Below are 27,334 nucleotides of genomic sequence, written 5' to 3' on the forward strand. Positions count from 1 at the left end.
TAGGAATGTAGTGGAGTAAAAGTAAAAGTTTTCAAAAATATAAATAGTAAAGTAAAGTACAGATACACCAAAAAACGACTTAAGTGCTACTTTAAAGTATGTTTACTTCAGTACTTTACACCACTGATGTAGACTACTAATAAATGTGTAATACTAATGTGGTGAGTGGTATTGATTTTTAATCACCAAGGATGGATAAAAAAGGTTGGTTGGTCAGGCTAATGTGGTATACATCACTGGATTAAAACGAATAGGCCTATTATTCCGGAGACTATTTTACTGTCTCACAGGTCACAAGAAACTGGAGCATAAAATAAAAGCCTTGTGAAAAAGTGTGCCCTCAATCACTGTGATTCCAACCCGGCCTATTGAGTGAAGCTGTCCTTCAGCATCAACCAAACACACGCACAGTGACGTGCGCAGGTTTCCCTGTTTGGCTTATAGACTACATGAGTTTGACTTCCATGTCTAGTAGGGGTCTACTTCCACGGTCCACGATGTGGGAACCAGTGGGTCCCTCTAGGCCTACGGAATGTTTGTACGTGACCACAGATGAGGGTTGCTTGAAAGTTAACAATTTGGGGGGTAAGAATGGACCAATATATGTTTGTCCTGTATTTCAGAAAATATCACGGAGACCATTTTGTCTGGGTCTACTCAACGTGTATGGCATTGTCCCTTACACCAGCACCACCACATGCTGGCGTTTTACACTAGTAGTCCCAAGCGTCCTTAGCGCCACACCTACCCGAGCATCGGAGTAGGGCTATTACTATGCCCCCTACCCTCCCCCTCGTTGTAACACAGACCTTACGTGTTTTTCATCTCGGCCAGTTTTATTCCACCTCCGCAAACCACAACACGTCCCCGCACCAGAGCTTGTTTGGATATAGGACTATTAAATTTGCCCCTCTGAATTTACTAAAAGTCATATTGCGGTTTCGATTCGCGTATTTGAAACCTGTTTACGCAGATAGATAATGGGGTGCTGTTCAGGACGATGTATGCTGATCTTCTTCTGCACTCTCCAATTGGTGAGATCATTCTTCTGTGATGATGCTATCTCTACTGTTTACATACTTTAAAAACACACCTGCTACCATTGCCTTGCTTTACTTCTTCTCTTGAACGATTACTGCCACTTCCGCTGGCTGATGTTGTTGAAATTGTATACTGATATTGTTAATATTTTCAGATTGAGGAAAGGAAGTAGGCATATTTTACAATTTGAGATATAAACATGTGTACATTATAGCTAGTTCCCACGACTCACGAAACCCAAGTCAAAGAGTCTTAACATTTCCATATCCAACTAAATGGAATAAAAATATGTTGTAGTAAAATTATGTAGCCTAATAGTTGGACACATAGACACAGATATATTTGTGTTCTGAGAAAAACATATGTAAGTTCTATTAATATAATATAAATATTACGGGTCAATCAAACATCAGTTAATATACATTTTTATCTAGCTAAGATTTTTGTATTCTTGCTAATTTATTGTGTGTTTTAGAGTACACCATTTCCATGTTTATCTTGAGTTGCCGATGGGGAAAGGGAGCCAACCCCCACTCTGTCTGAACCTCAGACTTTGTCCTTGCTCTTTCTTCCCACCCTGCCCCCTTTTGAGTGATGGAGAAGGGCGACCTCAGAAGACAGAACTCATATCCCTGCTCTTCCCCTCTCCATGCAACATGCTTTGTCCCTCGTGGCTCAGTTACCTTGACAACCCAGAGAGAGCAGTCATCATAGGGGGAAAAAACATGTGCAGTGGATGTTTTATAGGGTATATAGGAGGGAAATGTCCATTTAACAAGTCACAACACCATCATCCATCTCTCATTGATTCAGAACCAACTGTAGATTAGAATCTCTGAAGAGTCTGGACCCAGTGAGTGGATGACTTGATAAGATGCTTTATCATGCATAATACTGTAATAGAGTCCCCCCCCCCCTCCATCTCCTTCTCCCCACCCTGCTCTCTCCCTTTGACACACCAGATGACAGCATTGGAGAGGCAGGCTTTGGACTTCCTTGGGTACCAGTGGGCTCCCATCATGGTCAACTTCCTGCACATAATTATGGTTATCCTCTGCCTCTTTGGCACCATTCAGTACAGACCACGCTATGTTGTTCTAGTAAGTCACATCTAGGCCACACTACTTATGTGTAATAATTTGATGAAATGTGTCAATTCTTCATAGAGAATGAAACTGTGTTGAAGGCAAAGCCATTTGTATAACTATTGTGGAAAAGCGTTGGCCACTGTTTGAATTCTGTCATGTATAGTGATTTGCCGCCATATAAATAGATACACATTACAGTGCATTCGGAAAGTATTCAGTCCTTTTGATTTTTTCCACATTTTGTTACCTTACAGGCTTGTTCTAAAATGGATTCAATTGTTTTTTTTCTCCCTCTTCAATCTACACACAATACTCCATAATGAAAAAGCAAAAACTGTTTACAATTTTTTTGTGCTCCTTTATAAAATAAAAAACATAAATGTCACATTTACATAAGTATTCAAACCCTTTACTCAGTACTTTGTTGAACCACAATCATGCGTTGTTTTGGCTGTGTGCTTAGTGTCGTTGTCCTGTTGGAAGGTGAACCTTCACCCCAGTCTGAGTTCCTGAACGCTCTGGAGGAGGTTTTCATCAAGGATCTCTCTGCACTTTGCTCCTTTCATCTATCCCTCGATCCTGAATAATCTCCCAGACCCTGCCACTGAAAAACATCCCCACAGCATGATGCTGCCACCACCATGCTTCACCGTAGGGATGGTGCCAGGTTTCCTCCAGACGTGATGCTTGGCATTCAGGCCAAAGAGTTCAATCTTGCTTTCATCGGACCAGAGAATCGTGTTTCTCATGGTCTGAGAGTCCTTTAGATGCATTTTGTCAAACTCAAAGAGGGCTGTCAGTTGCCTTTTACTGAGGAGTGGCTTCCGTCTGGCCACTCTACTATAAAGGCCTGATTGGCGGAATGCTGCAGAGATGGTTTTCCTTCTAGAAGGTTCTCCCATTTCCACAGAGGAACTCTGTGCCTTGAAACAATCCTGTCTCGGAGCTCTACGGACAATTCCTTTGACCTCATGGCTTGGTTTTTGCTGTGGCATGCACTGTCAACTGTGGGACCTTATATAGACAGGTGTGTGCCTTTTCAAATCATGTCCAATCAATTGAATTTTCCACAGGTGGACTCCAATCAAGTTGTCTAAACATCTCAAGGATGGTCAATGGCAACAGGGTGCACCTGAGCTCAATTTCGAGTCTCATAGCAAAGGTCTGAATACTTAAGTAAATAAGGCATTTCTGTTTCTAAAAACCTGTGTAGATTGATGAGGAAAAAAATATTTAATCAATTTTAGAATGAGGCTGTAACGTAAAAAGTCAAGGGGTCTGAATACTTTCCGAATGTACTGTATGTGTCTAAAATGCTCATCAAATATATGTTCATCCCTCAGTACCTGCTGTGGACATTACTATGGGTGGCATGGAATGTCTTTGTGAGCTGTCTCTACTTGGACCTGGGAGGCCTTTCCAAGGTATTGATCACTAATATTCAGACCCACTATCAACTAGCCTAATTTTGCCACACCTTGAATTGTGTGTTCTTTTGGCATTGAATCAATCAGTCTCTTTTTTTCCAAAACAATTATATACCATAAACATGTTATCATGAACAACCCATATGCTGTGTCACTGCAGGAGAGCGACCTGCTTTCTCTGGGTGTATCCTCACACCGTTCATGGTGGAAAGACAACAGTCCAGGCTGTGATGACAGGGACCTTCCTGCCACTAGATGGCAGAGTCTGGAGAGCCCAGAACTCATCTCTGCTCTGGGATGCTGGCTGGAATATCAATACATAGAGGTCCTACACTGCATTGTACAAGTCCTAATCTCTGTGAGTTCTCTCTCTCAGGAGAGGTAAAAAAAAAACTATAACATTATAAAATGTAAAACATTTCTCACCAGAATTCAACTGTCAACACTCTCCCCAGAGTTCACCCAGAATATGTATTTTGTAACACTCTCACCAGAATATCCTGAAACACCCAAATGGATCCACAATGACATTCTATTCATTCACAATTCTGACAGATTCCAGTGTAACTACACCTAATTCACATTGAGAACAGACCACAGATGTAGAGAGCAAGAGCAAGGCAAGAGGAAGAGAGGAAGCAGAGTAGGGCTGGAAGGAAGGTGAGGAAGAAAAAGAGAGGCCCTCAGCATGTGAGTAGGAGTTTTGTGGCAGGTGCTTGAAGGAGCTGAAAAGCTGATGATGAGAAGAGGCTGTCATTTCCGGAGCCAGGTTCCCAGAGCTGCTGCCTTGCTGTCTCTGTCTGTCCACCTCCCCACCCATTTCTCTCCCTCTCCCTCTCAGAAATAAATTCAGAACGTATCTATGCTGTGTTCTTCATTGTAATGTAATGTTGAACTTGTGGTCTCTATGTTTGTGCCTACAGTTCTTGGGATTTGCCTACGCCTGCTATGTGGTCAGCACCTTCACAGAGGAGGACAGCTGTATGTGAATTTTCAAAGTGCATTTTACATGTGGTCACAACAAACAAGAAAACACACAAACTAGAACAGATACTAAAGCATTAAGTCACAGGCACATAAATGTAATACTATCAATGCCTCTTTTTTTCCTTCCACCCCACTTTTTAGTTATTGTAATAATTTATACCCTTCTAATTATGAGTTGGTTCAAACTGTCTAGAGGTTAAAAGAGAAGATTCAATAGAAAAAGTACATTGACCAAGTTAGTGTTGCATCATCAAATCAAATCAAATTTTATTTGTCACATACACATGGTTAGCAGATGTTAATGCGAGTGTAGCGAAATGCTTGTGCTTCTAGTTCAGACAATGCAGTAATAACCAACAAGTAATCTAGCTAACAATTCCAAAACTACTACCTTATAGACACAAGTGTAAGGGGATAAGAATATGTACATAAAGATATATGAGTGAGTGATGGTACAGAGCGGCATAGGCAAGATACAGTAGATGGTATTGAGTGCAGTATATACATATGAGATGAGTATGTAAACAAAGTGGCATAGTTAAAGTGGCTAGTGATACATGTATTACATAAAGATGCAGTAGATGATATAGAGTACAGTATATACATATACATATGAGATTAATAATGTAGGGTATGTAAACATTATATTAGGTAGCATTGTTTAAAGTGGCTAGTGATATATTTTACATCATTTCCCATCAATTCCCATTATTACAGTGGCTGGAGTTGAATCAGTGTGTTGGCAGCAGCCACTCAATGTTAGTGGTGGCTGTTTAACAGTCTGATGGCCTTGAGATAGAAGCTGTTTTTCAGTCTCTCGGTCCCAGCTTTGATGCACCTGTACTGACCTCGCCTTCTGGATGATAGCGGGGTGAACAGGCAGTGGCTCGGGTGGTTGTTGTCCTTGATGATCTTTATGGCCTTCCTGTGACATCTGGTGGTGTAGGTGTCCTGGAGGGCAGGTAGTTTGCCCCCGGTGATGCGTTGTGCAGACCTCACTACCCTCTGGAGACCCTTACGGTTGTGGGAGGAGCAGTTGCCGTACCAGGCGATGATACAGCCCGACAGGATGCTCTCGATTGTGCATCTGTAGAAGTTTGTGAGTGCTTTTGGTGACAAGCCAAATTTCTTCAGCCTCCTGAGGTTGAAGAGGCGCTGCTGCGCCTTCTTCACGATGCTGTCTGTGTGGGTGGACCAATTCGGTTTGTCTGTGATGTGTACGCCAAGGAACTTAAAACTTACTACCCTCTCCACTACTGTCCCATCAATGTGGATAGGGGGGTGTTCCCTCTGCTGTTTCCTGAAGTCCACAATCATCTCCTTAGTTTTGTTGAGTGTGAGGTTATTTTCCTGACACCACACTCCGAGGGCCCTCACCTCCTCTCTGTAGGCCGTCTCGTCGTTGTTGGTAATCAAGCCTACCACTGTTGTGTCGTCCGCAAACTTGATGATTGAGTTGGAGGCGTGCGTGGCCACGCAGTCGTGGGTGAACAGGGAGTACAGGAGAGGGCTCAGAACGCACCCTTGTGGGGCCCCAGTGTTGAGGATCAGCGGGGTGGAAATGTTGTTGCCTACCCTCACCACCTGGGGGCGGCCCGTCAGGAAGTCCAGTACCCAGTTGCACAGGGCGGGGTCGAGACCCAGGGTCTCGAGCTTGATGACGAGCTTGGAGGGCACTATGGTGTTAAATGCCGAGCTGTAGTCGATGAACAGCATTCTCACATAGGTATTCCTCTTGTCCAGATGGGTTAGGGCAGTGTGCAGTGTGGTTGAGATTGCATCGTCTGTGGACCTATTTGGGCGGTAAGCAAATTGGAGTGGGTCTAGGGTGTCAGGTAGGGTGGAGGTGATATGGTCCTTGACTAGTCTCTCAAAGCACTTCATGATGACGGAAGTGAGTGCTACGAGGCGGTAGTCGTTTAGCTCAGTTACCTTAGCTTTCTTGGGAACAGGAACAATGGTGGCCCTCTTGAAGCATGTGGGAACAACAGACTGGGATAGGGATTGATTGAATATGTCCGTAAACACACCAGCCAGGTGGTCTGTGCATGCTCTGAGGGCGCGGCTGGGGATGCCGTCTGGGCCTGCAGCCTTGCGAGGGTTGACACGTTTAAATGTTTTCCTCACGTCGGCTGCAGTGAAGGAGAGTCCGCATGTTTTAGTTGCGGCCGTGTCAGTGGCACTGTATTGTCCTCAAAGCGGGCAAAAAAGTGATTTAGTCTGCCTGTGAGCAAGACATCCTGGTCCGTGACTGGGCTGGTTTTCTTTTTGTAATCCGTGATTGACTGTAGACCCTGCCACATACCTCTTGTGTCTGAGCCGTTGAATTGAGATTCTACTTTGTCTCTATACTGACGCTTAGCTTGTTTGATTGCCTTGCGGAGGGAATAGTTACACTGTTTGTATTCGGTCATGTTTCCGATCACCTGTCCCTGATTAAAAGCAGTGGTTTGGGCTTTCAGTTTCACGCGAATGCTGCCATCAATCCACGGTTTCTGGTTTGGGAATGTTTTAATCGTTGCTATGGGAACAACATCTTCAAATCATTATATATTTATTCATATAATTCTGTTTTTTATTTTTATTTTTCAGTTAATTTCATTGGTGGGGTTAATTTAACCAATAAAGCCAGAGGGGGTGAGATATATGGCCAATATACCACGGGTAAGGGCTGTTCTTAAGCACGACGCAACGTGGAGTGCCTGGATACAGCCCTTAGCCATCGTCTATTGGCAAAATTGCTATTATAAACTGGTTACCAACGTAATTAGAGCAGTACAACAACATTTTTGTTATACCCATGGTATACGGTCTGATATACCATGGCTTTCAGACAATCAGCATTCAAGGCTTGAACCACCCAGTTTATAATACCCATCTAAACCATCGCAGTTGAACTTATAATGTTCAGAATTGGGCTGTATGTGCCATTACTTTCTCAGGGGGGAAAAAATCATACATATTTGGCACACACAGTGTCGTTCCAGGCCATACAAACGTACGTGTGTGTCTGTGTGCGTGCGTTGGCACATATTTGATATTGATATTGATATATTAAAGGGTTCTTCAGCTGTCCCCATAGGAGAACCCTTTTTGGGTTCCAGATAGAACCCTCTGTGGAATGGGTTCTACATTTTACCCGAAAAGGGTTCTACCTGGAACCAAAAGAGTTACTCAAAGGGTTGTCCTATGGGGACAACCAAATAACCTTTTTACCGTAGGTACTAGGTAGCACCTTCTTTTCTAAGTGTATTCAATGTGTTGCTGTGTGAGACTGTGCAGTTACCTTATTATCTCACCATCATGCTTTGTTTTACAGACTATAAGTAAAGATTTCAAGTGGGTTGAAAATGACTGACAGGCAAGGAGGGCAGAAGAGGTACAAGAGAGTGGAATATCTCCAGTCAGTGAAACAGAAGACATTCCCACAATGCTCACAAAACATCATTCCTCTGCCTACCAGCACTCTTAATGCATACTAGAGTAAACCAGCATGAGTTCTCTGTTTAATGTAATGATGGTCAATACTAGCTTAATCCCAGATCTGCAAAGGTGGAAAGAGTACAGAAATATCCTACTCAAGTAGAAGCACTGTTAGTTTAATGACATTTTATTAAAGTAGATGTCAAATTACTGGTGTAAAAAAACTACTCAAGTAAAAGAAAAAAAGTAGCAAATTTAAAATAAAATAAAAGTAAAATTAAAGAAGTTACTTTTCAAATAAAAACATTGACTTGATACTTAGCTAATTTCGCTAAGGTTACCTGAAAGTTGTTACACATTATCTTTTCCATGCATTACATTAAAAAGAAAGAGAGGAAATGAATGTTCAGTGCAAGGAACTAGGAACTAAGTTCAGTGCAACAAGGCACATCTGCATGTAAAAAAAACTAAGAATTTGGCAAAATTATACTATTAATATTAGAAAATAAAGTAAACATTCAAAGTGTATTTATGATTTTAAAAAGCAATACAAAATAAAGTGCCTAAACAATAAAGTTGACAGACTTCAATATACTTCAGACTCCAGAAATAAACATGTCTAATCCTGCACCCATTCATTACCCCTTCGTTACTTGTTACTTGTCCATGGGACCGGGTGACATTCACTCACTCCCCCATTCACACACACTCACTCCCCCTCTTTCCACTCACTAAATCACTCACTAAATCACTTGCTCACTCACTCACTAAATCACTCACACACACACACACACAAACTCCCTCTTTCACTCAATTACCAGGGGTGGAAAGAGTACTGAAATATCCTACTCAAGTAGAAGTACTGTTACTTATATAAAATTTTACTCAAGTAGAAGTAAAATTACTGACTTTGAAAAAATATCAAAAAAAGTACAAGTACTTGGAAAAGCTACTAAATTATAGTAACGAGAGTAGTTGTAATTAGTTACTTTACACCTCTGCAGATCTGTTTGTGTTTTTGCCTGCTCCATTGTCATTGTCAAGTTGTTTGGCATAACTATTCCTAGTTGGCAAGAGAGCAGAAACAGACTGGCACCCAGGCTAGGTCAATACAGGTACACTCAGAACACTACTGATACTTCTGACATAACATGTATCAGTGTGCAGGAAATAGTATTCGTTGTATTATGACATAATGGCACTTTGTAAAAATAAGCAATTATGCAAACAGTTGAATATGGACCGAATCCTATAATTGTGTGTCCTACATTGATGTTAATGAGAGATTTGCACGAAAACTACAGTCACGTGCAAATTATCAAAGTTATGTATACAGATTTCAATTTAGGATTTGGACCTACACTACCGTTCAAAAGTTTGGGGTCACTTTGAAATGTCCTTGTTTTTGAAAGCCATTTTTTGTCCATTAAAATGACATCAAATTGATCAGAAGTACAGTGTAGACATTGTTAATGTTGTAAATGACTATTGTAGCTGAAAACGGCTGTTTTTTTAAAATGGAATATCTACATAGGCATACAGAGGCCCATTATCAACAACCATCACTCCTGTGTTCCAATGGCACGTTGTGTTAGCTAATTAAAGTTGATTATTTTAAAAGGCTAATTGATCGTTAGAAAACCCTTTTTCAATTAGATATTCCATTAAAAAACAGCACATTCCGGCTACAATAGCCATTTACAACATTAACAATATCCACACTGTGTTTCTGATAAATTTGATGTTATTTTAATGGACAAAAATAATGACATTTCTAAGTGACCCCAAACATTTGAACGGTAGTGTATGTGAAGGTATCCGTCTGTGTGTCTCTCTGTGTGTGTGTGTGTGTGTGTGTTTGTGTTGCTGTCTTTCTCTCTCTGTGTGTGTGTGTGTGTGTGTGTGTGTGTGTGTGTGTGTGTGTGTGTGTGTGTGTGTGTGTGTGTGTGTGTGTGTGTGTGTGTGTGTGTTTGTACACAGTACAGTACAGTACAGTAGTTCATACATGAGCATGTACTGATTCCAGACACCAGAGGAAAATAAAGACATTTAGTAAATAATCTTCAATATTGTGATAGAAATAAGTTAATGTCAGTGGTTCATGTAAAAAACAAAAATCTTAAAGATATAGTCAGGAAGTATCTCCTAGGCCTACCTCTGAATGTAGATGTCACTGCTGGAAAAAAGCCCAGAATGTATCTTTAAGTGGATTTTGTTGAAATAAACAGCACTTGTCTTTTAGCTAATGTGTGCAATGTGTTTTGTTAGTGTCATATTACTAATTTACTTTCCTTACTACTGATAAAAATCATATTTAAAAAAATATTTTACAAGACAGGTCAGTTAAGAACAAATTCTTATTCTCACTGATGGCCTAGGAACAGTGGGTTAACTGCCTTGTTCAGGGGCAGAACGACAGCTTTTTACCTTGCCAGCTTAGGGATTCAATCTTGCAAACTTTCGGTTTGTCTACCTGCCGCTAACCACTAGGCTACCAATCCAATGTTAATCATTGGGTTGGTCAGTGAGTATCACTCAATATTATTCAATATTTGCTCAAATATTTTCAACTCAGAGTCCAGTCCATCAAATCAGAATATGATATAAGTATTGCAGGGCTGTAGTGTACTCAGAGCCTATGATACAGTATCTCTATTAAGCACTTATAACAACGTGTTTGTCGGTCAATTAGAGAAACAGAATAATTGCATAATTTTAAAAGTGTGAACGGAAACAACTCACTAAATTGCTTCACTGCACTGTTTCACACTTTGTCTCATAGTACTTAAAAAATATATTTGTGTATTTAACCTTTATTTAACTAGGAAAAGCCCATTGAGACCCAGAGTCTCTCTTTCAAGGGAGACCTGGCCAAGAAGGCAGCAACAATCAATACATTACAGAATTAAAACATACAATACAATACAACATGATTCAGCCTAAAAAAAAGCATTTACACTCCTCTGTAACAGTCTCCTATCAACATTTTAAATTCATTCAATGGCACTAACATATCTAGGTGAAGCCTGGATTGTAGACTATTCCATACCTGCACAGGTAAGCCTACTCAAGTGACTTGCAGTCGTCAAGATAATATCGTAATGTATATCTAAATTGCAATAGAGAGTTATTTCTCTAGCACGTTTTTATTTGATAATCAAAGCTTTACCTTGAATATAGTAGATTGAGCCCCAAATAATTCGGCTTGTTTCTGGACGTTACCCATCACTCTTCCGTTCGATTGGTTAGCGCGCTGGCTCGTCATCGCGGCAGAAGGTTAAAATCACAGTCGATATTGAAACGCGACTACCGCGGTACTCCCATTGAAGATTAATTACTTCCGACGTTTGGTCTTTGACGCACCGCGCCTGTTGTGCCGCTGACGTCAATCCCCTTCATTTAGACCCCGGATGAACCTGCCAGTGGGGGAAGTGAATAGGGCCATCAAAGCACAGTAAATGAAATTTGGTGGAGGGGGGGAAGCTCAAGTAAACTCTTAGCAGTGGACCCTTCGGAACACCTCCAAATTGGATTTAAGTAAACGCATGGGGACTGGCAGAATTGAACAGTGGAGCTGGAGCTAGCTTGCTACTGACTAACGTAGTATATAGAATAAGAAAAAAACTTGCTTTTAGCAAGCTAGCTATCGTTACTCTACTGGGATCCGAAGAAAACGTAGTTTTTGAGAGAACAGACGTCTAATTGAAAGGCTTCTACACAAATCCAGTGGCTTGCTTCATGAATTATGTCTGCAACAAGTATTGACCCTCAGGTAGGCAGGCTGTATTTGCCGGGAAGATATCCATTCAGCGTCAAGGCCTTTAAATTTGATAAAAGGGGGTTATGCGTCCAATCCATCCCTGTTACCATTGCTGAGATATGCGATGCTACCAACTAGCTAGCTAACGTTTACTCAAATGGGGTAATGGTTTGGTAGTTAGCCGCTAGTTAGCATTTAGCAATGGTTTGCTAAAAGTCTGCATTTCCGATTGTTAGGACAACTTTCATCTGTTGCAAAAGTGGTTAACCAGCGCTAGCAAGTTGTTTTCAGAATTAACAACGCCCAATATTATGATAACTAACCCCTTTCATATGTGCTAACGCTAATGTCAAAGATTGAGCCTTATATCTGTAGTTAGCTAGCCAGCTAATGTAGCTAAGCGAACTTCTAATTTTCAGTGCGCGTGTATTTTTGTCTAGAAAGTAGAATGCTAAAATGTTTATTTGTATTTCTTTTACATTTAAACCAATTACACGGGACTGAAGACTTCAAAGGGACAAGAGGCTAAAGGTAAGAGCACTGTAGCTAACGTTATCGTAGCTTTGCTAGACAATATTTGTCGCTGGCTGCTAACTAGACGATGATTGCTCAGCCGGTGGCGGGTCGCGAGCACAGACTATGCACTACCAACAATGCACCTGCGGTGTAAATACAATGCTGGCTCTTGCAATACAGTAACATTGGTCAAAGATGAAGTCAAGTCGTGCTAGGGCAGGGGTTCCCAAACCTTTTTGGCCTGCTACCCTATTTTGATATAAATACAAAAAATCGCGACCCCACCATGTAAAAAGGTGATGAAATCAACGGACCATGTTTACCTTTTTAATTGGGACTATGACAGTCTTACAAATCAGTCTGACAGTGCATTTTACAGTATTTCAAAGTATGGTTTTAAGTGACTGAAATGCATCAAACATATTGGGAAATTCAGAAGATCGGGCAGTTTTATTATCATCTGTGTAGGAAAGATCATTTGTTCTCTAATTTATTTCCTCAATCCACACACAATACCCCATAATGACAAAGCAAAACCAGTATTTTAGGCATTTTTGCAACACACCCTGGAATTATTACATTTACATAAGTATTCACACCCTTTACTCAGTACTTTGTTGAAGCACCCTTTACAGCCTCATGTCTTATTGGGTATGATGCTACAAGCTTGGCACACCTGTATTTGGAGAGTTTCTCCCATTCTTCTCTGCAGATCATCTCAAGCTCTGTCAGGTTTGATGGTTCAAGTCTGGGGTCAGGCTGGGCCACTCAAGGACATTCAGAGACTTGTCCCAAAGTCAATCCTGCTTTGTCTTGGCTGTGTGCTTAGTGTCGTTGTCCTGTTGGAAGGTAAACCCTCACCCCAGTCTGAGGCCCTGAGTGGTCTGGAGCAGGTTTTCAAAAAGGAGCTCTTTGTACTTTTCCCCGTTCATCTTACCCTCGATCCATACTAGTCTCCCAGCATGATACAGCCATCACCATGCTTCACTGTAGGGATGGTGGCAGGTTTCCTCCAGATGTGACGCTTGGCATTCAGGCCAAAGAGTTCAATGTTGATTTCATCAGACCAGAGAATCTTGTTTCTCATGGTCTGGGAGTTTTTAGGTGCCTTTTCTGGCCACTCTACCATAAAGGCCTGATTGGTGGAGTGCTGCAGAGATGGTTGTCCTTCTGGAAGGTTCTCCCATCTCCACAGAGGAACTCTGGACCAAGGCCCTTCTCGCCCGATGGGTCAGTTTGGCCGGGCGTCCAGCTGTAGGAAGAGTCTTGGTGGTTCCAAACTTCCATTTTAAGAATGGCAGAGGCCACTGTGTTCTTGGGGACCTTCAATGCTGCAATCTGTGCCTCGACACAATCCTGTCTCGGAGCTCTACAGACAATTCCTTCGACCATATGGCTTGGTTTTTGCTCTGACATGCACTGTCAACTGTGGGACCTTACATAGACAGGTGTGTGCCTTTCCAAATCATGTCCAAACAATTGAATTTACCACAGGTGAACTCCAATCAGGTTGTAGAAATATCTCAAGGATGATCAATGGAAAAAGGATGCACCTGAGCTTAATATAGTCTCATCGCAAAGGTCTGAATAGTTATCTAAATAAGGTATTTCTGTTTTTTGCAAAATTTCTAAAAAATGTTTTTCGCTTTGTCATTATGGGGTATTGTGTAGATTGAGGGGGGAAAAATATGTAATCAATTTTAGAATAAGCCTGTAATGTAACAAAATGTGGAAAAAGTCAAGGGGCCTTAATACTTTCTGAATGCACTGCAACTGCTAATGGAGGTTTACTGAAGTAACCCCAGTTATATGACCCAAGGATAATTTTCTCTCGCAAATAGTCTACCTAACAGTCATCACACCAGATTCTTTGACATGATTGCAGTGATGCCTTGTTTTGCAAGTGTTACAGTACTACAGAACAACATTGCTAACATCAGATTTCTATTGTCTTCTCAGGCAGGCATACACTAAGCATGTCTTGTTTTTTCGTGAATGAAGGAGGGATACTTGTGTGTTTGTCTGTATTGTTAAGTAATCATTTCACTGTTAGTATGCACCTGTTGTTTAAGAAGCATGTGACAAATACATTTTGATTTGACAGTGAAAAATAACCCTACTATCAGTCTTTCCGGTTTCAGTGCAAAATGGCTCACTCCACCAGAAGGAAACTGTCCATGATAATGACTTTGAGCCCTATCTCTCTGGCCAATCCAATCAGGTGAGTGACTTTTGAAATCATGGAGTGTATCTTTGTCATTATATAATATTTTTCAACTTGGCTGCAGGGGAGGACCACAAATCAATACTGTCTCACAGGAGAATATATGTTTTCTTGGCTACCTTGTTAGCAGATATTATTACTCCATTAACATCATTACAGATGATGTGTGATGTCTAAGTACTGCACGCATACCCTTTTAAGTCTTAAAGTCAGGGTTGTTGGGGTATAAGCTTAACGGTCATTGGTGTATTGGTGGTGGTAGGTCATGTTGTTGACATTTAGTTTAATGTGTCAGGATTTAAAAAACAAATTGTACTTACACTCCTCTTTTTCTGTCTTCTAGAACAACAGCTACCAATCCATGACTGACCCTTACCTGTCCAGCTACTATGCCCCCTCCATTGGATTTCCCTACCCTCTTAGCGAGGCCCCTTGGTCCACCGGTGGCGACCCCCCTATCCCTTACCTGACTCCCTATGCGCCCCTCAGCAATGGAGACCACCACTTCATGCATGACACTGTGTTTGGCCAGCCTGGGGGACTTGGCAGCAGCATCTACCCGCATAGGTTTAACTTTTTCCCTGAGAACCCGGCCTTCTCCGCCTGGGGTACCAGTGGGTCTCAAGGCCAGCAGACTCAGAGTTCAGCCTATGGGGGCAGCTACAGCTACCCTCCCAGCTCCCTGGGGGGCACACTAGTCCCTGATGGCCAAACAGGGTTCCACAGTGACACTCTGAGCAAGGCACCAGGTATGAACAGCCTTGAACAAGGGATGCTGGGGCTGAAGATGGGTGGGGATGTGTCTGGCAGTGGCTCAGGTGTGAAGAGCGTGAGTTCTGTGATCGGTGGCAGTGGTGCTGTAGCTCAGGCTGTTGCTACAGGCAACGGTGGAACACCAATTGGCATGCCCCTCCTAAGCCCACGTCCTGGGCCGCTATCGCCAGCAAACCAGCCAGGCCACAGCTGCTGAAGGCCAAGCCCAAGCCAGGCATGCCCATGGGGGGAGCTCTGCCACCACCGCCCATCAAACACAACATGGACATTGGGACATGGGATAACAAGGGGCCTATAAGCAAAGTGGCCCCTCCGCTGCCCCCCCACCACCACCATCAGCAGCTTCACTCTCATAGCCATGCCCACCTTCCCCATGGTCTCCCCCCTCCCCCTCAGCAGTCCATTCAATCTGCCCAGTCCCTTGTGCAGCAGATGACCATGGGCCCGCCCCCTCCACAGTCATACCAGAACCACAACTTAGGCCCGTCCCCTCAGACCCGCTGGGTTGCCCCGCGCAACCGTAATCCAGGCTACGGAGGGGGCAGCATGGACAGCAGCGGTTCCTCTAGTGGCGGGGGTGTTGGGAATGGGGGGGGTGTTCCTCCAGGTTCTGGCTCAGGTCTAGAGAACCACCCTGTTCTGGAGAAGCTGCGGGCTGCCCACAGCTACAACCCTAAGGAGTTTGACTGGAACCTGAAGAACGGCCGCGTGTTTATCATCAAGAGCTACTCTGAGGACGACATCCACCGCTCCATAAAGTACTCCATCTGGTGCAGCACAGAGCACGGCAACAAGCGTCTGGACTCAGCCTTTCGTGCCATCAGTGCCAAAGGCCCTGTCTATCTGCTGTTCAGCGTTAATGGCAGTGGGCACTTCTGTGGCGTGGCAGAGATGCTCTCGCCCGTGGATTATGGCACCAGTGCTGGCGTCTGGGCGCAGGACAAGTGGAAAGGCAAGTTTGACGTGGACTGGCTGTTTGTGAAGGACGTGCCCAATAGCCAGCTGAGGCACATCAGGCTGGAGAACAATGACAACAAGCCGGTGACCAACTCCAGGGACACTCAGGAGGTCCCTCTGGAGAAGGCCAAGCAAGTGCTGAAGATCATTGTGGGCTTCAAACACACCACCTCCATCTTTGATGACTTCTCCCACTATGAGAAAAGACAAGAGGAAGAGGAGGTTGTCAGAAAGGTAATCAATCATTAGTCTCCTGTTGATCGCAAAGATCCTGAACTGATCATTAATTAAGGATGGGTTTCGTCAATGTTTGTAATGATCCAAAAACCATAACAAACATCTCCTTTACATAGGGATGCAAACCTGCGTTTGTATTTCTTATTTTGTCCCATCACAGCGAAATGTCTACTGTTTTGTATTTGTTTGCTGCCATTTTATTGCGTTTTGTACAGTAGGTGTAACCATAAAGAAATTCCTCTTCTCTTTCAACAGACCTATGAGCCAATTCCAATACAGCGAGGGTCCCGACTTGATCAGGTAAAGAAACTTTTCTAAAATGTCAGTTCTATTTGGCTTCTGCCCATCGACATTCTACATATGTCTCTAAGGGAATAATATACCATGGTTGTGGGGTAGAAGATTAATTAATTTATTAGCCGTTTTCTAATGGTAACCATTTTGTTTTTTCTTCCCCTCCCCAACCAAGGAACACCAAAACCGAAGTAAACCACAATAGAAGACTACTCCTTATAGCTTGATCAACGGTTGTACTTGGATGGACATATTGAAATTTAGGTCATAAAAAAACAAGAGGACATAAAGAAATTTGTAACTTATATTTCTTTTTCTATTTAATTTTGATGACTTTGGCCCACATCAAACTTTGAGCCACCTTGCTCCTGGTCTGGTTCCCAGTCTCCAAGTTGTGCACCAATCAAATTGCTTCATCATTTTTAGTGTTCTATATTCTGTATTTTAACCCTGGTCTCCTATTTGTTATACACGCACATCCTTAATTATGATTAACAAATATCTGCACGTCTTTAAAAAAACATGCTGCTGATATTCAGTGACTGTTCAACTTGTGGTGTGAGTGTTGGAGAAACTTTAAGTGCTTGTATTGCTTGTTCTGATTTAGGAAGAGTGAATGTGACAACAGAATCTTGACAAATGTTTGATAACTACATGGAACAGTTTTATTTTGCATAGTCAAAAGAAGTGTTCTGTTTTGCCCTTGTCCATCTGAGAGTGGTTTGTGGATGGTAGAGGATTGTCTATCCAAAAAGCTTCTGCAAATGATTGATATTATGGATAAAGTGAAAGTTTAAAAAAAAATTATGTAAAAAAATGTATCACTTGACAAACTATGGAAGAGATGTTTTCAGAGTGGAGCCTTAGCATTTCTTTCTGACAACAGTGTCAATTAAATGATATTTGCTCTACTGTACCTCAAGTGTGTTAGCAAAAAGATTCAAAGGAAAGATGTCTAGAACATCCGCTCTCAAGGGAGGTCCCTCGCTTTGTTTTTGATGAGGTGGAAATGCAAACATACTCGGTTCAGGTTCTTAGCCAGACAATACGATTGTCTTTTCCTTTATTTTAAATCATGTATTTCCTTTATCATATCTGTTACATTTCTCTGTTCCCTGTTATTCCAACAATGGGGGTCCCTGTTTAAGTCACTTTGGGGACAAAATGTAGCATGTACTGCTTTTAAATTCAAGATTGGCCTGTCATTTTGTTTCTGCGCCTTGTCATTTCCATACGGAATTAAAATGTGGATATTTTTCTTGCTATAACCCTTCCACTTCATCCTCAGAAATGTTAAGCTTTAATGTACTGGCAAAGCTAATTGAGAACGCCTGAAATGTGTATCCTTATAATTAATGTTACTGATTTAATGTAAAGTGTATGAAAACCCAGAGAATGGTCTTCATGGTATCTGTGTGATTTCTTTAATTTTGGGGGGGGCTTGCTGTACTGTGTATGTCTGTGTGCAAGTGTGAAAGACTGAGAGGGAGTGTGATTATTGAGGGAGTCAGATTTATATAATGGTATAGGAAGTGATTCATGATGATAATATATGAACATTTACAAAAATAAATGTAGAAAACAAACGTTTATGTCACCCCTGAATTAAATATGCATTGTATCAAAGGTCACTATCACATTCTTAGATTTGATCATGGTCATTATTAAAGGTATGCTATCTGTTGTAAGTGTTTTTGGTTTGTTCCATTGTGAGTGAAAGGTATCACGTCTGCAAGTATGTTTCCCTTTGTAACCCTGTTTCCCTTTTGGGGGGAAACTCATTCTTGTTATTCTTTTAGATAGAGAGTGGTGCCTAAAGTATACTGGATGTTGACATACGGTTGAAGTCAAAAGTTTACATACCTTAGTCAAATACATTTAAACTTAGTTTTTCACAGTTCCTGACATTTAATCCTAGTAAAAATTCACTGTCTTAAGTTAGGATCACCACTTTATTTTAAGAATGTGAAATGTCAGAATAATAGTAGAGAGAATGATTTATTTCAGTTTTTATTTCTTTCATCACATCCCAGTGGGTCAGAAGTTTACATACACCCAATTAGTATTTGGTAGCGTTGCTTTTAAATTGTTAAACTTGGGTGAAATGTTTGGGTAGCCTACCACAAGCTACCCACAATAAGTTGGGTGAATTTTGGCCCATTCCTCCTGAACGAGCTGGTGTAACTGAGTCAGGTTTGTAGGCCTCTTTGTTCGCACATGCTTTCTCAGTTCTGCCCACAAATGTACTATAGGATTGAGGTAAGGGCTCTGTGATGGCCACTCCAATACCTTGACTTTGTTGTTGTTAAGCCATTTTGCCACTTTGGAAGTATGCTTGGGGTCATTGTACATTTGGAAAACCCATTTGCGACCAAGCTTGAACTTCCTGACTGATGTCTTGAGATGTTGCTTCAATATATCGACATCATTTCCCCCCCTCATGATGCCATCTATTTTGTGAAGTGCACCAGTCCCTCCTGCAGCAAAGCACCACCACAAAATTTCTCACAAGGATGAACCAGACTTGTGGTCTACAATTTTTTTTCTTAGGTCTAGGTTGCAGTTGTAAATGAGAACTTGTTCTCAACTAGCCTACCTGGTTAAATAAAGGTGAAATTAAATAAATAAAAGGTTGATTTATTTTGCTTTTCACATGATGTCATGCAAAGAGGCACTGAGTTTGAAGGTAGGCCTTGAAATACATCCACAGGTACACCTCCAATTGACTCAAATTATGTAAATTAGCCTATCAAAAGCTTCTAAAGCCATGACATCATTTTCTGGAATTTAACTAGCTGTTAAAGGCACAGTCAACTTAGTATATGTAAACTTCTGACCCACTGGAATTGTGATACAGTGAATTATAAGTAAAATGATCTGTAAACAATTGTTGGAAAAATGACTTGTGTCATCCACAAAGTAGATGTCCTAATCGACTTGCCAAAACTATAGTTTGTTAACAAGAAATTTGTGGGGTGGTTGAAAAACGATTTTTAATGACTCCAACCTAAGTATATGTAAACTTCCGACTTCAACTGTATCACACCTGGGTCAAAAACATGTCTCTGCTGAAACGAATTGGCATAGTCCAAACCCCAAAACGCCTTTATTATTTAACAAACAGAACGGTACATAATTCACAGCGCATCAAACCAAAGCTATCTGTTTACTTAAAATAGGGAGGTCAAATCTGTCTTGATTTTACCTTACCTTTACTTATTTGTCCAGTGTTTCATCCCACGAGCTCATAGTTGCAGTAGGCTATGTTTCTCACCACTGTAGACTAACTACGTTGATATTTGTAATTGCCTAAAAATACAATTACTTTAATGATTTGGATCGACGTTAAGGTGATTCCTCTCTTGGCATTCACCGCGTGCCTTAATTGTATTGTTATTAAATCAAGGTCTGCCGTGAACACGAAAAGCGGTAATCCAAATTTTCCCTATAAATGTACCTAGATTACAGATGAATTGATTCCTTGGAATAAGGCCAATAAACACGAGCAAAACCGTTTCCATATCACCATTACCTCATTACCTTTTCTTCACGAATGTAAAGTTGAATCGGATCAAAAAGGCATATCTACACAACTACGTCGATAGAGCATTTGTCGCACGCTGTTAAAATGTATTTGCTGTAGGTATAGCCTAGAATCCTATCTCATATGGATCCACAGTGTTAGAAAAAAACACCAATCAGTGTCCATACACATTGGTCCAGTTTCAACAGGGTGCCACTGTCATTCCAGAAGCATCAATTCGAAAGCCTACGAAATGTTGTCCGTATTTGGCTACAGAATAGCCTACATTTAACAGGCTAGGCCTAAAACAATGGTCCAGGCATCAGGCGTCCGCATCATCAGCACCGCTCCAGCCGTAATAACGCATAAAGCGAGAAAGGACACCGGTTGAAATACATTTGCCCTATATCGTAACCTTGATTTTCAGAAACAGTTGTCCACTTGTTTTGTTTTCACCATCTCTGAACCCAATCTAGCAGGATTTGCTTATCTTCTTCCCATCCAAGACGTCCGTTTATTGAATGCAGTGCTCGGGGATTTAGATCGAGGAAGCTTGACGTCATGGACAGGACAGGGTCAAACTCCCCCCACCATAAACCGACCGAAATCTTTTTGAAATTAGCAAATGAGCATGACATTTTGCAGAACGGGGCATTTATTGCACAATAAATCAGCCGCCCCACTAAACCTGCACAATATTTCACACTGCACAGCAGCAGCACACACAGCGAACAGACATCATTCAGCTTCATCACAGCAAATGAGAAATGCCTAATCATGATGACCTATTCATATTTGAGAATAGGACATACCTTGGATATTTGTGCAGTAAAGTAATCTGCAGAAATACATTTTAACCAACGTACTGTTCACTTCCAGTGTTTCCATAATACATCATATCTGATTTGCAGTTGCGATTTAGGCATGTTATTTTTAGTGGGGGGAAAAAATATTGTAGATGCATGCCAACAAAGCCACTACACAACACAACTAAACAATACAGTAATTGCATTATAACGGTGACAATCAGTGCCCACAACTGTTATGGCCTACATAAAGTTGTCCCAACAGGAGAGCTTACTTTTCAGCTCCATGGAGTGAATCCTTACCACTGCTACACTTGGCTATCAGTGGAGTCTGGTCTGGCAGCAAAACAGTTAATTCAGCTTCATTTACTGCCTTTTTAAAAAACATATCTGATATGGCTGACTTGCTTACACAAATGTGGCTTCTAGTGACAATTGAGATGTACAAACTATGGGATAAGAGACAATCCGTAATTTCGATTAAGACAATGATCGAGCTCAGTCGGACATAGTCAATATAACTATTTGGTCAGTACTTTTGAAATGTACAGCGACAGAATTCAGTACATGGACCGTTCTTACAGTATTATACCTGTACACCAAGTCAAAATCGTATGATAAATAAAGGGGGCATATAAGCAGACAATGAAATCTCTTACGAAATTAGATGATTACATTTCTCTTAAACAGGCTATAGGCTATATGAGGGTGAAAGGAGCCAAATTATTAGCGTGAGGCACATAGTGTATGTTGTGTAGTAAGCTGTTAGTAGCCTTAGTATTACTTTCTTAGCTACAGTATACATATCTTCCTGACATATTACATAATTTATACAGCAGCATACAATACATTTTTGGACTGACCTTGTTGTGCTGTGCTCACTTGAACAGGAAGGTGGTGCTGCGGTCCTTCTTGTGGCAAATTTTGTCATCAAACTGTGTCATCAAAGTCTGGCATTCTCTGGATTTATAGTGCTTTCACGACAACTGGGTCCTCGGGAAAAAACTAATTCCCAAGTTGGATGACAGTTCAAAACATATTTTCCCAGTTGGAGCTCGTTTTTTTCCGAGGTCCCAGTTGTCTTGAACTCACTGAAGTCTGAGATTTCCCAGTTCCGAGTTTCCAGTTGTTTTGAACTCGGCAGAATTTATGCTGGACTGACACCATGGCCAATGTATTCAACCTTTTCTGGCCCATGGTGTTGCATGTGAATGTTTATCCTTTTAAACTTGGAAAATAGATCCCTAAACACAGACTTGGACCACACACCGACTCCACTGAACAGCAGGCTCATGATTGCTTTGAAACGCTTGCAGATAGCAACTGATTCCTTCCAAACCACTTATTGTTGAATTTGCTGTAGTAGGATGTCCCTTGGGGGTATAGGTACCTATGTAGGACATGCGAGGGTTAGGTTAATAAACAGGCTGGAGCTAGAACCTCGTTGTCGTGCGTCCTTATTTTAGATCATACTACATGGTGTCAGAAGTGGTTTTAAAACTCACATAAAACGTGAAGGACGTACCAAGTAAATCATACATTCAGGCTGTTTCAAAGCAGGGAGGGCTGTTAGAGTTGCGTAAATTCGAATCTGGTATCAGGATAAATATAACAATGAGTCACCGATTGTATACTATGTATTTTTTATTAGCTAAGTAATAAATGGCAAATGCAACTTTCGTATATACGGGCTCACTGTAATACCAAGCAGGGCAGAACAGAGAACTGACAAGATGTATGTAAACAGTGTTCTTTTACTGTGATAGACATTGTCCCAACCCGTCTGTTGGCCTATCACAGTAGAGGCTGGGCGTGGTTTAAACTTGCCCAGCCTATCGCAGGCGCTCAGGCGGGTCCCCGCCTCTTGGAGTCCTCCCTCCGTCGATGTATAGATTCCTACTGTTCTGGTATCACCCCCTAGTTACAACAGTTGCTCAGTTCCTGCTATTGTGTTGTTCAGTATTTTTCCATTTCAGTTAAACCTCGTGATGACCACCCCTCCCTATCACAACTTTCTAAGATACAGCAAGTCACACCATGTGCTCAATATTGTTACATACAAACACAAGGACAAAGCATCTGCTGGGCTGTTATCTACAGTTTTGCAACATGCAGGTCACACCATGTTACTCAGTTCTTGTCACACACAAACAGGCAAGTAGCAAGCAGTTGTTTAATCTCATAATGATGCTCCAGTGCACAAAGGCAGACACCTCACACAACCAACATCAGATAATATTTAATCATATATATATATGGTAAGGACTATAATGTAAAATACAGAATCCCACAGGGCACAGTGTTGGAGATAAAACAGCGCATATTATTATTTTGCTAGCTAACGAGCAAGGACTAAATTACTGCTAAGCAACATGTTGCAAGAAGAAGAAGCTGGCGGTGTTGCAGGATTTGCGACTCCAAGTTCAACGTGCTCTGGCGCTAACACGGACAGGCCAGTGGCTAGTGCTGACGGATTTCGCATTAGTCCCCCGGATAATTTTGTTTGTATGGACATTCAAAACTGGCCGAAATGGATCAGGCGCTTTGAAAGGTACAGGGTAGCATCAGGCTTGCGTGAAAAATGAGGCATTCCAAGTTAATACACTGATCTACTCTATATGTGATGAAGCCGAGGATATATTAAATGCTTCAACGTTGACAGAGGAAGGGAAACTTAACTACAGTGGCGTTAAAAACTGTTTTGAAACGCATTTTGTAGGGAGACACAACATTATTTTTGAGAGAGCTAGGTTTAATATGCGCAAACAGGAGCAGGGTGAAACCACCGGCAGTTTTATCACAGCTGTTCACAAACTAGCAGAACATTGTCAGTTTGGCGCGCTCAGGGAAGAGCTGATCCGGATTGTAGTTGGAATAAGAAATATATATCTTTCTGAAAAGTTACAGTTGGATTCCTAGCTTACCTTGTCCAAAGCTGTAAACCAGGTTAAGCAGAGTGAGACAGTAAAAAGACAGCAGACGATACAGCTCCTTGCAGAACGAAGAGAGTGAGGAAATACATGCATTTTCATACAGAGCTAAAAAAAAAACGGAGGGGAACACAGAACAGAGACGGACATGGAGAAAACAATCACAGACAGCACCAGTAGCTAGTTAAAGTGTTTTGTCGCAAATGTGGGAAATCCCCTTTCCACAGATGGAAAGATTGCCCAGCAAAGGATGCTGAATGCAGGAAATGTCACAGGAGAGGACACTTTTCAGCTCTGTCGATTAAAGCAAATGCATGAGGTTTCAGAGGAGGTTCAGCAGGACAGCATCTATCTGGGAGAAGTAAAGGAAAACAATGCTGGCTGGCATTCAGACATTAAACTCAATGGGGAGGTTGTGTCATTTAAACTAGACACTGGGGCAGCAGTGACAGCTATCCCAACTAGGCTGTATAGCTATAGTAGAGATGGCCCTTTGCTCTCTACAAACAAAAAACTGTACGGGCCCAGTAATAAGATTTTACCAGTGGTAGGGCAGTTGGTGATTAAACTGGAGAGTAAAGACAAAAGTGCCATCCAGCCTGTCTTCATCATTGACTCTAGCCAGACCGTTGCTGGGGCTGCCAGCAATTGAAGCATTGCAACTCATTGAGAGAGTGAGCGAACTGGAGGACCCAGGTGAGGTTTTCAAAAATAAATTCCCAAAAGTGTTTTCTGGTCTAGGAAGGATTGTTGACTACAAAATCCGCCTGAAAGAGGATGCTGTCCCCTATGCCCTTACCACCCCCCGCCGGGTGCCTTTCCCTTTATTGGCCAGAGTAAAGGAAGAGTTGGGGAGGATGGAAGAAATTGGGGCGGTGTCTAAAATAGAGAGTCCCACAGACTGGTGTGCAGGGATGGTGGTGGTCCCAAAAGCCAATGGGGAAATAAGGATCTGTGTTGACATGACTAATTTGAATGAGGCACTCTGCAGAGAGAGACACATCTTACCATCAGTGGAGCAGTCACTGGCTCAGTTGGATGGCTCACAGGGTCTTCACAAAGCTGGATGCCCGCTCAGGTTTCTGGCAGATACCGCTGTCATCAGAGAGTAGGGCACTCACAACGTTTATAACACCGTTTGGACGTTACTGTTTTAATGTTTTGCCATTTGGAATCGCTTCTGGTCCTGAGCATTTCCAAAGACGTCATTTACATTTACATTTAAGTCATTTAGCAGACGCTCTTATCCAGAGCGACTTACAAATTGGTGCGTTCACCTTAAGACATCCAGTGGAACAGCCCCTTTACAATAGTGCATCTAAATCTAGTAAGGGGGGGGGGGGGGTGAGAAGGATTACTTTATCCTATCCTAGGTATTCCTGAAAGAGGTGGGGTTTCAGGTGTCTCCGGAAGGTGGTGATTGACTCCGCTGTCCTGGCGTCGTGAGGGAGTTTGTTCCACCATTGGAGGGCCAGAGCAGCGAACAGTTTTGACTGGGCTGCGCGGGAACTGTACTTCCTCAGTGGTAGGGAGGCGAGCAGGCCAGAGGTGGATGAACGCAGTGCCCTTGTTTGGGTGTAGGGCCTGATCAGAGCCTGGAGGTACTGAGGTGCCGTTCCCCTCACAGCTCCGTAGGCAAGCACCATGGTCTTGTAGCGGATGCGAGCTTCAACTGGAAGCCAGTGGAGAGAGCGGAGGAGCGGGGTGACGTGAGAGAACTTGGGAAGGTTGAACACCAGACGGGCTGCGGCGTTCTGGATGAGTTATAGGGGTTTAATGGCACAGGCAGGGAGCCCAGCCAACAGCGAGTTGCAGTAATCCAGACGGGAGATGACAAGTGCCTGGATTAGGACCTACGCCGCTTCCTGTGTGAGGCAGGGTCGTACTCTGCGGATGTTGTAGAGCATGAACCTACAGGAACGGGCCACCGCCTTGATGTTAGTTGAGAACGACAGGGTGTTGTCCAGGATCACGCCAAGGTTCTTAGCGCTCTGGGAGGAGGACACAATGGAGTTGTCAACCGTGATGGCGAGATCATGGAACGGGCAGTCCTTCCCGGGAGGAAGAGCAGCTCCGTCTTGCCGAGGTTCAGCTTGAGGTGGTGATCCGTCATCCACACTGATATGTCTGCCAGACATGCAGAGATGCGATTCGCCACCTGGTCATCAGAAGGGGGAAAGGAGAAGATTAATTGTGTGTCGTCTGCATAGCAATGATAGGAGAGACCATGTGAGGTTATGACAGAGCCAAGTGACTTGGTGTATAGCGAGAATAGGAGAGGGCCTAGAACAGAGCCCTGGGGGACGCCAGTGGTGAGAGCGCGTGGTGAGGAGACAGATTCTCGCCACGCCACCTGGTAGGAGCGACCTGTCAGGTAGGACGCAATCCAAGCGTGGGCCGCGCCGGAGATGCCCAACTCGGAGAGGGTGGAGAGGAGGATCTGATGGTTCACAGTATCGAAGGCAGCCGATAGGTCTAGAAGGATGAGAGCAGAGGAGAGAGAGTTAGCTTTAGCAGTGCGGAGCGCCTCCGTGATACAGAGAAGAGCAGTCTCAGTTGAATGACTAGTCTTGAAACCTGACTGATTTGGATCAAGAAGGTCATTCTGAGAGAGATAGCGGGAGAGCTGGCCAAGGACGGCACGTTCAAGAGTTTTGGAGAGAAAAGAAAGAAGGGATACTGGTCTGTAGTTGTTGACATCGGAGGGATCGAGTGTAGGTTTTTTCAGAAGGGGTGCAACTCTCGCTCTCTTGAAGACGGAAGGGACGTAGCCAGCGGTCAGGGATGAGTTGATGAGCGAGGTGAGGTAAGGGAGAAGGTCTCCGGAGTCATAGTCCACGCGGACGATGTGCTCGTGTGCGGAAGGGACAGAGCAGAACATGACGTAAGGCTCACAGCAGTTCTGACCCGACTCCAGGAGACTGGCCTGACACTCAATGAAAAATGCACTTTTGCACAATCAGAGGTCTTGTTCTTGGGACACAAAATCAGTGCAGCTGGAATAGAGCCGGACCCAGAGAAGATCAGCGCCATCACAGATATGCCCAGACCCCAGAATGTGGCTGAAGTCAGGACCTTCTTAGGCATGGCCACATATGTGGGTAAGTTCCTCCCACAGTTCTCAGATACAACCAAACCTCAGAGACTTACTAGCCAAAGAGAATGACTTGTCATTGAGTCACATGCAACAGGTAGCGTTTGACAAAATCAAAGGAGATCTGGCCTCACAGAGAGTGCTGGCCCAGTACCGTCCCCACGCCAAGACAAAAGTATCAGCAAATGCATCATCCTTTGGGCTAGGGGCGGTCCTCACACAGATGCAGGACAACATGGAGTGGCGTCCAATA

General features: G+C 42.8%; 1 protein-coding gene and 1 pseudogene across 1 annotated transcript; both read left to right on the top strand.

Annotated features, from left to right (window-relative positions):
- The first annotated feature begins 846 nt into the window (after positions 1-846).
- Positions 847-10,207, top strand: LOC115132836 (sodium/potassium-transporting ATPase subunit beta-1-interacting protein 3-like). Its single transcript, XM_029665573.2, has 6 exons — positions 847-1,034; positions 2,004-2,141; positions 3,473-3,553; positions 3,717-3,914; positions 4,480-4,537; positions 7,863-10,207. The coding sequence occupies exons 1-6, from the start codon at positions 981-983 to the stop codon at positions 7,871-7,873; spliced, it is 540 nt and encodes a 179-aa protein (XP_029521433.1). The 5' UTR covers positions 847-980; the 3' UTR covers positions 7,874-10,207.
- Positions 10,208-11,368: 1,161 nt separating this feature from the next.
- On the top strand, positions 11,369-18,416 carry LOC115132353 (YTH domain-containing family protein 1-like; annotated as a pseudogene).
- The last annotated feature ends 8,918 nt before the right edge of the window (positions 18,417-27,334 follow it).

Source organism: Oncorhynchus nerka, linkage group LG7, assembly GCF_034236695.1.
Source record: "Oncorhynchus nerka isolate Pitt River linkage group LG7, Oner_Uvic_2.0, whole genome shotgun sequence".
NCBI classification, from domain to species: domain Eukaryota; kingdom Metazoa; phylum Chordata; class Actinopteri; order Salmoniformes; family Salmonidae; genus Oncorhynchus; species Oncorhynchus nerka.